The sequence below is a fragment of the Dromiciops gliroides genome, chromosome 4 (genome assembly GCF_019393635.1).
Source record: "Dromiciops gliroides isolate mDroGli1 chromosome 4, mDroGli1.pri, whole genome shotgun sequence".
Taxonomy (NCBI): domain Eukaryota; kingdom Metazoa; phylum Chordata; class Mammalia; order Microbiotheria; family Microbiotheriidae; genus Dromiciops; species Dromiciops gliroides.
The window spans coordinates 249,512,613-249,524,658 of NC_057864.1; the positions used below are offsets into that span (position 1 = coordinate 249,512,613).

Sequence of the window (12,046 nt, forward strand, 5' to 3'; positions counted from 1 at the left end):
AGCAAGAGGCATCTTCCAAGTGCCATTTCAATCACACCACTCCCCCATCAGAAGCCTACAATAGTTCCTAATTACTATACATATCAAATTAGAACTCCTCATTATCTGCCAGGCTGTCTGCCTTACCTAGATAGTCTCATTTCCTACTCTTCTGTCTGCTCAAACAACTTATTCATTTTCCCTGCACATGACATGGCTGCTTCTCAGTAATTGTACAGATGATGCAAGTTTCTTCTTTGTGTTCTTGTTTATTTCTTTCCTTCCCATGAGGTTATGAACATATTGATGATGGGGACCCTGTCCCTCATCAGACTAAGAACATTTTCCTTGTTCTGCATGTAACGAATGCTTCCTCAGGGACTCTAGCAATCCTGAGGATGAGGGTGACCTAGAGCTTGAGTCCAGAATGGCTACCTTGAGGGTGCCTTCTAGGATACAGAGCACCTCCAGAGGTGGTTGTAAAGAAGCAAACCTTAGGGGAATGAGAAGCAGCTTGATAAGACCTGGGGCAAGATATCTAGGAAATGTTCATCCATATAAGGAAAATTTATTTCTTTATTAAAAATCTATTTGCCTGTTTCCACCAGAGCAACATGTTTCCATGGGAACTCAGATGAAAACAGGAGCCCACAGCTACTGACTTGCCTGTCAAAAGTCTGGTAAATAATTTCTGCAAGGCTGCAAGCTCAGGACTGAGTGGTCCTAGAGAGTGGCTCAAGCAGCTGCTTGTAGGCTTTCTGCCCTGTTCATGCCTGGCTTGTACAGACCCAGATGGGGTACAGTGTCCTTCATGGTCAAAACACGTTTGCATATTGGTGCCTTCTACCAGCAAGATTAACCACACAGCATCTGACACAATTTTCTATCTCTACAGATGTAAGGGTACTTTATCACCATAATCTTGTTTATCTTTACTAAACCTCAAGAATCCAGTGCCAATCCTGTCCATTTTACAAATGAGAAAGTTCCACACAATCAGCCATGTTTTAATTTAGAGAGGGCATCGATAATATGGAGTTGAGTGGTCAGAGGATTAGTTATAGGAGGTGCGGCTGAAGGAGCTGTGGATGTGCATAGCCTGGAGAAGAAAAGACTTGAGGAGGACATGACTGTCTTTAAGTATTTATGGGGTTGTCATACAGAAAAGGGATTAGACTCATCTATCTTGCTTTATACCAGAGGCCGGAACTGGGAACAATAAGAGGATACTGTAAAGATGATTTTGGTTTCATGTAAGGAAATAGCTTCTTCACAATTAGAACTGTCCCAAATGAAATGGGCGGGTGCAGAAATGGGTAGCCAGCTCTCCCTCAGGAGAGCACTTCAAAGGGAGGCTGGATGATCAGAACACTGTGTAGGGGATTCCTGTTCAGGGAGACATTGTTCTAGAAGCCCAATGAGGTGCTTCCACGCTGAGATGCTGGCATTCTTTAAGATCCAGTTTAAGCCCCATCACCTTTGTAAAGAATTCCCTAACCGCTTTAGTCCACACAGGGATCTTATCTTCCTCTAAATTCTCAGATTACTTACTATCTGTATCAGTCATCTGCCATCTTAACTTTTTAGTTAACTTTTCAACATGTTAATCTCATCTGCTCAACAAGAAGATAAGCTCTTTAAGCCCAAGACTAGATCTCATACCACTTTGTATTGCCAATTCCACCTTAATAAATATTTAATTGGCAAATAATTTGGAACAAGCTGTTTCAGCAGGTGGTGGCAGAAGTGGCCTCAGCAGCTGGAGTCTTGGTATCACAGTATCATCTATGCTGAGATTCTCCCTCCCCAACCCTGCCTGGCTCCTCCTTTACAACAACCTTTTATTTTTTATGGATCGATGATAGGTTAAAGCTGGGAGAGACCCTAAAGAGCACCTAATCTAGCCCTTCATTTTGTAGAGAAAGATACTGAAGGATAAAGGCGGATAATGACTAACTCAAGGTCACACAGCTAGCCAGGGGCAGAGCCGGCAACAGAACACAAGTCCTCTGAGTCTCAGGCCAATGCTTTCCCCACTAAGCCATGTAATTTTAGAAACTGCATTTTACACAGCATGCTTCTCAGTGAGAACACATTACTTTGCTTGCCTGAAGTCAGTAAGATGAAACACTGTCTGGTTGCTGCCTGTGAGGTTCAACACCTCCTGTATTTATGTTATAGCAAAAGCTTTTGTGTAAGTCTTTGGGGGCAGGGATCTCATCTTTTCTAGGCCCAGAATAGTTCTTATTTTCCATTCTTCCCTGAACCTGTCTGCTCCTGCCATCTTTGTTTCTTGTGCCTGGATCAAATATGCTCTAGAGTTTTCCTCTAAACATGGGTTTGCATGAAAAATAACTGTCAATAGAAAGGAAAGACAGAATCACTACAATTTCTCTTAATCTTAGTAACTACTACCTTTCCATGGTACCCTTAGGCGTCACCTCCTTTAGCCCAGGCTGACTTAATGACCTGAAAATTTGCTTATTTCCATGGCCTGTCAAAGCTAATAAATAACCCAGGAGTACCCAGGGGAGAGATATGAATAAGTTTGTGAAAGGAGCCACATCTGGACCAATGTAACATTTGGGCACAATAATCTGGGCTGAAATTTAGACCTATCCTGGAGACCTATTCCTCGTATTTATGGATACATTGACAAGATATGGCTTCCAGGTCACTGAAAACAAGGGAGAATTAGAAAAGAGTGATTCTAGCCATCCAAAAGGCACAGAAGAACTGATCAGCAAAAGAGGCAGCTGAACAGTGGAGTTGGAATGACCATAATTTTGCTAAACTGCTATTTGAGAACAGAGTCAAATTATTTTTGTGGGAAAATCCAAAAGGATGAACTCTTCTGGCAGCAGACACTGGGGGGAAATCAAATAAACTAAAACAATGGAAGTATAAGGATCAAAGAACGCTAGAAATGCTGACATCTAGTGATAAGTGAAAAGGGAGAAATATTTTTTCACCTATTGCTTGAGGTGGAATGCTGCAAATGGGCAAGGAATGTGATGCAAAAAGGATCTGAGGATGAAGGAGAGGGACTTGAGAGCAACATCAAGCACAAGGGATTACAGAGCAAAGTGAGAGGGGCAGAAGGATGAGAGGATAAACACAGGAGGGAAAGAAAAAGAAAATTTCCTAAGAAGTTAAGATAAACAATAAGGATTTGACTAAATACACAAGGAACAGGAGGTCACTGAATGAAGCAGGAAACCCTTAAGAGATAAGCATTAGGGGGATTTATTGACAGAAGTAGTAAGCACCTTAAAAAAACCCCAACCCAACCTTAAATGAATCCATTCCCTCAGCATTCACAAAGGGAAGATGAGAAGCAGATGCCAGAAGCAGACACAGACTTCCCAAAGGACAAGGACAAATGCTCTGGGAAATCAGGAGTGTGCCAGGACAGGCGATCAAGAAATCGGAACCTCTACAGGTTGACACAGCTTCAGTTGCCTACGGTTCTGCCTGCATTCTAAAGGAAATGGAAAAATTAGCATGCATGCAGCAGACACATTTCAAACTTTGTGGCTGTGTCTAGGCCTGGCAGACCAGGGAGAAAGAGACAAGACACTACAAACAAGGCAGAATCAGTGGGCGTTTTCAAACCCAGAAACTTCTCTCTCCCATTCAGGAAGCAGTTCTGCCCTGTCCTTTACTGTACTACAGATCCAGGAGGCTTTGTCTGGAGGAATTCCTGGAGGCCAGGTGAAGTTTCTCACCAATGGAGATCTTCCAACTGACTTGGCCTCTGGCTTTATGAGCTTAAGGTCTCTTAATAGCTGATCGACCAACCAACCAACCAATCAATCAATCAATCAATCAGGGTGGTCTCATTTTACACAGTTCACCTCTTACCTCTTGTAGATGCTGTTTAAGTTCTAAATTCATAGATGCCTTCTTGTTTTTGTTTTTGTTGTTGTTTGTTTTGTTTGATGAGGCAATTGGGGTTAAGTGACTTGCCCAGGGTCACATAGCTAGTGAGTGTCAAGTGTCTGAGGCGGATTTGAATTCAGGTCCTCTTGAATCCAGGGCTGGTGCTCTATCCACTGCACCACCTAGCTGCCCCCATAGATGCCTTCTTAATTCACAAATTTGTCTGTTCAGTTGTGCCTGACTCTTTGTGATCCCATTTGTTTGTTTGTTTGGGGGGTAGGGGGTGGAGGAAGGGGCAAAGATACTGGAGTGGTTTGCCATTTCCTTCTTCAGTTCATTTTAGTGAGGAAGAAACTGATACAAACAAGGTTAAGTGACTTGCTCAGGGTCACAGAGCTAGTAAGTATCTGGGACCGAATTCAAACTCAGGAGGATGAGTCTTCCTGATTCCAGGCCTGGCACTCCATCCATGGTGCCACCTAGCTGACCAACTCACAAATACTTCTTCTCAAGTCATATTTTTTCCTACATTCATGGATTCTGGTCTTTCCTCAGATTAGAGAGGGTGGGACTTGGAGAAAACAGGAATCTTGCTTGGGTAGGAGGTAACTACTGAGTTGATGCACACAAAATGCCTACTTCTACTGAGTCTGTTTGCATATGGGCAACAAGCACTAGGCTCTAAGAATCAATCTTATCTATACTTAGAGTATGATTACCATGAATTTTCATAAGATCTTCAAAGCTGTAATTGGTAAACAAAAGTCAATTTCCAAAATGAGATCTGCTGAATGTAACTAACTAAAACAGATGCCCCATCCTTTTTTCATTGATACAGCAGAGAAAAGCGGAGATGATTAGGGAATCTACAACAATTTTTTTCCTTTAAAAATTTTACTAAGTCCTTTGTATCACATTCACTTCAAAATATACTCCTTCCTTTCCTACCTAGCAAGATGTAAAAACAAGCAAGCAAACAGCAACGACAAAAACCACTTCAGCAAAACTAACACATTAACCATACCTGACAACTCACGCCACAGTCCATACCCCTAATCCTCCCCCTCCTCAACTAAAGAAGGGAAGTATATTTTCTAATCTTTTCCCAAGGACCAAGCTTCAGGGCCCAGGATTCCACCCACCCTTCCCCAAATCAGGAGGTTGCTTTTATTTACATACACAAATACATAATGCTGGGGATCCCTGTGGTCTTCCTCTGTTATGCTCAAAGACCATAGGTAAGGGTGATCCATATAATCACTGTCAGGTGTGAGGGGCTTCCAAGGGGGCCCTGCTGGATGCTGCATGGAGAGGCTTCTCCCTTCCAAACTGCCATCTGTGAATCCACAGCATTTTGATGACAAGAGCATTATGAGGAAGAGTGTGGAGGCCTTCAAAGCATTCTTTCTTTTGGGGGGGGGGGATGGCAATGAAGGTTAAGTGACTTGCCCAGAGTCACACAGCTAGTAAGTGTCAAGTGTCTGAGGCCGCATTTGAACTCAGGTCCTCCTGAATCCAGGGCCGGTGCTTTACCCACTGTGCCACCTAGCCGCCCCCTTCAAAGCATTCTTACAGTTGCTACATGCTTGTCCTGGCTTTTTTTTTTTCAGTCTAAAGGCTCTACATCTGGTTTGAAGTCTTTGTCTATTCTTGATAATCTGGATTTTGATAATTTCTGCTTTACAGCTTCTCAAACCTTCTTTAAGGCTGTTGCTTAATACAATCAATAGTCAACTTTTTCTTCTTCACCATATCCTTTCTCTCCTCTAAACTTCATGCCAAGGAAAAAATTCCTTTTTTTTTTTTTCCCAAAAATTTCCTTTTTAGCCACGAGTATTCTCTAGCTCATCAGCTTGACATCTGTTTCTCCACTCTCAACTTGCCTTGGGGGATTATTATGTTTACATGTACATGTTTCTACTGTCGTCTTTGTTCCATTAGACTGTAAACCATTTGAAGGGAGAGGCTGTCTGTTCTTTCACAGTGCTGCTCTAGCTCCTGATATGCACTCTAAGAATGTGCTTGCTTACTAATTAAGAAAATGGAAAAAATAAGGCTATATTTCCTTTTCTGCTCGAAGGGAAATGTTTGGGTTGAAAATCATTTCCTAACTCATTTGTGTATCTTGCCTAATGAGGCTGTTCTTTGTTTTGTGGGTTAAGGTTGTTTTCACTTTGACAAGAATAAATCTACATTAGAAATATTTGCCATAAGCAAGAACAACTTCAAGAGACTGACAAAATGACACAACTGCCCATTTGGCTGAAGTTAACTGTAACCAATCAGTTCAAAATGTCCAGATTGGTTGTGAAAATCCAGAGAGAGAGTGGGATCCAAAGAGATATAGGACCCAGGAAGGCAGAGGACTCACTTCCTGGATGTCCTTTGAGACAGATTCCCTAGGGGCAAAAAGAGCCTGGACCCTCAATCTTGAGCACTTCACAGTGAGAAACTAGTGTGCCAAATAATAAAATGATGTTGAGTCTTTAAAAAGTTATTTAAACATTTTACTTCCCTGATTCCCTTTTTCATAGTTTCTTATTTTCATTCCAGTGGCTACAATGAGTGCTGTCTGACCACCTTGCATTTGCCTAACAGTGGCAGCATCACTAGCAGCAAAGGGTGACAATTTATTGAAAGAGAGCTTCTGTTCTCCTTGCTGCTCCACCCTGGAGGGAGGGGCAAGAACCAGCTTGCCAGATGCCTCTCAGAGCCCTGCCTGTGTCTTGTGCATGTACTTTCAATTGAGCTCTAAGTGGCTTGAGGTACATCTCTGGGGGAGGGGTAGCAAATTGCTTCATCGCTGCGAGCTCCAATTTCTTCATGTGTGAAGAGGGGCGGACTAGATGATATTCAGGGTCTTTTCCAGCTGTAAAAATGACCATTCTGTGACTCAAAGGGGTCTTTGCCCCTTTGCCCTTGACTCAGTACCTGCCCTGGCCTAACCACAGCAAGATTTGACGTCTGCTGGAAGAGATCTGATTGTGGCAATCCTTTTCTTCTTCTCCTAGGAAACCAATCCTGCCCAGGGACAGTTTCTATGTGGAATTCCTTCATTTTCAGAGAAAATCAGAGACCCATATGAGCCTGGGAAATGTGTATTGTTCAGTCATTTTTCAGTCATGTCTCTTAATGACCTTTTTGGGGGTTCTCTTGGCAAAGATACTGGAGCGGTTCATCATTTTTTTCTCCAGCTCATTTGAGAGATGAGGAAACTGAGGCAAAGAGGGTTAAGTGATTGGCCAGGGTCACATAGCTAATATGGCTTTGAGGCTAGATTTGAACTCAGGAAGATGAGTCTTCTTGACTCCAGGCTTGACACTATCCACAAATTTGGAGACCAGTGTGGCCTACCCATTAATCACTCATTCATTCATTCATACAATGATAATAGGGAAGTATGCATTTCTATTATTTCTAGTTGAATTGATTTTGTGTGCTATATTGCTATATATAAGGGACTCTGGTTCTTTGAGGAACTAAGTTCCATAGACTATTAGAGGAAGCAAAAGATGCTTAGAAGTAAGTATTTTTTTAGTGAGAACATGAGCCCTGGCTCAGCTCAGCCAGGTACCTCCTTTGGTAAAGATATAATCAAGAGACAAATGGCCTTTGTAGGTCAAGTTCCTTTAAATCAAGCTTCTTAACCTGGGGACCCCCAAGGATGTACGGATAGATTTCAGGGGGGTCTGAGAATGTGACACTTTTAGTATTTGATAACTGTACTTCAATATAAATGGATTCCTTTATAATTCTATTTTATATAGTTATAAAATAATCTGAGAAGAGGTCCTCATAGACTTCATCAGATTGCCAAGGGGGTTCGTATCATAAAAAAGGTTAAGAACCTCTGTTTTAACTGTGGAATACAAATATGGGTAAATATCAACAGCGCTATCAAACCTAGAAGTCTTCCCAGAAAGGACTTGGCATACTCTTGTTTGTTTGTTTGTTTGTTTTTTGGAGGGGCAATGAGAGTTAAGTGACTTCCCAGAGTCACACAGCTAGTAAGTGTCAAGTGTCTGAGGCTGGATTTGAACTCAGGTCCTCCTGAATCCAAGGCCAGTGCTTTATCCACTGTGCCACCTAGCTGCCCGGGACTGAGCATACTCTTCCTCAGAGTCAAGTGGATGGATGGTTTATATGGCCCACTATGTTCAGCTAGTCCTTTACTCGACAGGCTGTATCCTGGCCATCTTTTTGCCATCAGCCCTGCCACTGCAGGCGTACTGCTTCCTGCTTGTTTGCGGCCTCTTGTTTTGGGAATATTAATGAAATCAACATTACCGGTATGTCTGTTAAGATGTGTTAATTGACTATGCTATTGCTCCACTCGCTAAACCTGTGACTTCTGAGACTAAAACATACTTCCCCTGGTTCCCTATGTGTACCAGTTCCCTTCTTTATAAATAAGCTTCTTGAGGGCAAGAATTGTCTCACTTTTGTATTTCTATCCCCAGTGCTTAGCATTGTGCCAGGCATGCAGTAAACACTTAATAAATGTTGATTTTTCATTCATCCATGTTTTCTCAAGGTCCCTCCCAACCCCTAACTATAATAGAGAAGGGAGCAGGAATGAACAATGAGGACCGATTTTTCCTTTGCCATAGAAGACACTCAAAAATAATATCAAATGATGATATTAATACATTAATTAATACATTAAAACAAGACTTTCTTCTACAACAAGCCATCCAAACAACTGGCCATTAATGGAACCAAGAGTCATATACTTTCTTTTCTTTTTCTTTCTTTTTTTTTGCGGGGCAATGAGTGACTTGCCCAGGGTCACACAGCTAGTGAGTTGTCAAGTATCTGAGGCCAGATTTGAGCCCGGGTCCTCCTGAATACAGGGCTGGTACTTTATCCACTGAGCCACCTAGCTGCTCCACAAGAGTCATATACTTTCAAATGAAGAAATAGTACAGTATCTTTCATGAAAGTAGATCTTTACCTCATTTGCTGTGTTGTGTGTTCCAACTATTCGGATGAAGGATGCAGGCTGTTTGTCAAAAGTTATTGATTGCCAGGATCTGTGAAAGAAAGCACAGGGATATGATGGGTTAACCAGACTGGAAGGTAACACCACTTATTTGAATGTCGCTGGACTGGGCAATATGGAAATATGCAAAAAGAAGAGTAAAGACATTCTTTGCCCATGGGAGTTGCTGGTCTAGAGATGGTTTAGCTATTTAGGGAGCCTACAACAAACATACAGGCAACGCCTTCCAAAAGGATTTATAAGGGAGCATGAAGAACAAATGTGGCTCAGACTGGGTGATAAGGATGCACAAAATAGAGTGGTCAGAGTGAAGGTGAAGGTCAAGCAGGGAGGGGCTCTTGGAGCAGGAGAGTGCTGAGTCAGATTTCTGAAGAGCAGCAGGAACGTGAGTCGGGGGAGGAAGGGGACACAGTAGCCCTTGCCCTTGTGAATCTGTGACTTATTCACCGCTAGCTAGGAAACCGTCTCTGAGGTCGACGTGTCACACGGCCATCAAAAGTAAAGCGTGGCCATCATAACACCTGAGAACAGAAGGAATTTCTCTAGGAACCAAGATCCTCTTCTCACTGGACTGGAAAAAGCAAATATTTGCTTTTCCTGCTGCCTCCCTCCCCAACAGTCTCTGGGTGGTCTGTGGGAGTAACTAACATTTTAAAGAAAGTAATAGGAGACAGCACACGGTTGGGTTGACCATCTGCTTAAAATCCCCCAGTGTGAACTCTAGGCAAACATCTTCCTCACATTCTTTCTTACTTCTGGCTCCACAGCCAGCTTCTCATCAGCATACACTGGAACAAAGGGTGGCCCCCACAACTGTATGACTGATAATAGTTTCTGCTGGAAAAGGGAAGGACTCACAATTGCTATGGTCCTCCTCTGCTTACACAGTGGAAATGCCAGCTGCTTGGAAGCTGTTTCCTGTAACTAACTGTCTGATTATAAAATAATGCTACAGAAGAAAATAAATGTATTCCTTGGGGGAAGGGGGCAGAATCCCCTCTTTCAGTTTCAGCTGTTTCATCTTTCACTAAAAACATCCCTCCAGATTAAGTCATTATTGCCTGGATACTGGTTCCCTGGAGGTCATGAAAGCCATCAGCACCCTAAGGGTGAAATCCACGGTTCTGAACACAGGACATCATCCTAAAAAAATTTCTCTTGTTCACACGTGAAGATGATGCTATTTCGTCATCCACTGGGTATGTGTCTTATGGGATGTGGTCTTCTATGTAATCAGTATCTATGGCAATGGAACAGAATGAAAGTATCATAACCACATGGGGTTCAAATACAGGTATCGGTGGTCTCTATATCAACCAGACTCATTGGATTTATAGTAAATGGCTACTCCCCGTCAAAATGGTGCCAGGGAAAGTCTGCGAGGCTTGTTCTATAGCAATGAGCCACCTTCCTCTTGATCCTGTGCCCCATCCCCAAAGAACCAACACTAAAAATATATGCATTGAAACGATCATGGAATGCTTCTCTAACTTTCCTTCTGCTCTGGAGCCAGCTAACAGACAGACATAAAGGAAAAAGGCTTGTGACAATCACTTGGTTCAACATAACTGGGGAAGAAAGATAACCTTTTTTTTTGGGGGGGGGGGAGGTGAGAAAAGTATCTTTATTGACAGTCAGGTGAAGACTTCTGGCAGTTAAGGTAATAATTGTGTCACTGCTAAAAGGGACATTAGACATTATTTGTTAAACTCCTCAATCTTACATATGAGTGAACTAAGAGGCAGAATGAAATGACTTGCTTAAGGTCATGCAACTAGTGAGTGGAATATCTGTGACCAGAACTCCAGATGTCTGATTCCCAGTAGAGTCCTCTTTCTACCACTTCACACGGCCTCTCTCCATTTTCCACAGGTAGTATAGGGTAATGCAAAGAGTACCTGAGTTCCAACCCTAGACTGCCTCTATAACTGAATGGTCATTTACCTTTTCTGGGCCTCAGTTTCCTCACTGGACAAGTTGGACTAGATGAGCCCTAAAGTCCCCTCTAGCTTTATAACTATGATTGCCTGCAAACCTTGGCAATGCTTCTTTTTGCTTGTGCTTAGAGAAGTGGGGCGGACAGTATGGACACCGAACAGGAAGGTGCATTCCTAGGGTAATAAGATCAGAAAGTCTTCCATTACACTGTATTAATATATAATCACATTAGAGTTCATTTTCACCAACACAGCCTGAAAGTTGAATATATGATTTCACTTTCAGCAAAACTAGATACTAACCTCAATACCAAAGTGTCAGTATGATAGAAGAGCAGTTAATATAGGGTAATGAACAACTATTCCTCTCCCCCAAATCAGATTCCATTTTTCCTGAACTTCTTCAAAATAACTTCAAATGTTGCTCAAGGGAGATAAATTAGTATTAAGATGGCTATCTCTACATCAGAAGTATACATCTGCAACCACTCAAAGGGCTCTGTCCAAGCTGGAATCTCACATAGTCTGGAAACTGCCTTTAAAATGTAGTTGAATGCAATTATAAAGCAGATTTATTGCTCTTCCATTAGATGTGGTATCCTTGTCAGGGAAGGGCATGGCATATTCTTATCCCTCCTCACCTAAAACCTGGAGCTTCCTTTGTTAGTAAACTTCCAGATGAGGAAATAAGGATGGTTAGATATCCATCCCTTCTGTATAGAACCAGTATTAATGTGGGGAGTGGGGAGGAAGGAGAGGAGGGGGGAATTTGGGAGGGAAGGGGAATTATAATCTCCCTCCCTTAACACCGGTGGCCCCCACCCCCAAACTTCCAGTTGTTCCACCAATTTATCCACTATTCACTGAACAAATACAAATGATTTCATTGTGTGGTAGAAAAAGTTCTGGACTCGGTATCAGGAAACTTTGCCTCTGCCACTAGGTAGCTGTGTGACTTTGATCCAGTCAATTTCCCCCTGAGTTAGGGCATTGTTACTGTAAATGAGGGGGGTTGGACAGGTAGTATAGTGTGTTGAATTTGAATTCAAAACATATGGATAGAGAGCCCGGCTCTGACGCATGAGTTGTATGATCATGGAAAAATTATTTCACCCTTCTGAGCCTTACTTTCCACATTTATAACATTGAAATAAATGATACTTAAACAGAGTTGTTGTGAGAACAGTGCCACATAAATATGAATCACCATTATCACAGCCATTGTCGTTGTCATCGTCTTAGAGGC

General features: G+C 42.3%; 1 protein-coding gene across 1 annotated transcript in view; it reads right to left on the bottom strand.

The window, feature by feature from the left end:
- Positions 1-12,046, bottom strand: part of BTBD9 (BTB domain containing 9) — a 413,203-nt gene that overhangs the window by 19,619 nt on the left and 381,538 nt on the right. The window contains 1 exon segment of the mRNA XM_044001629.1: positions 8,816-8,894. Coding sequence (XP_043857564.1) covers positions 8,816-8,894 — 79 coding nt within the window.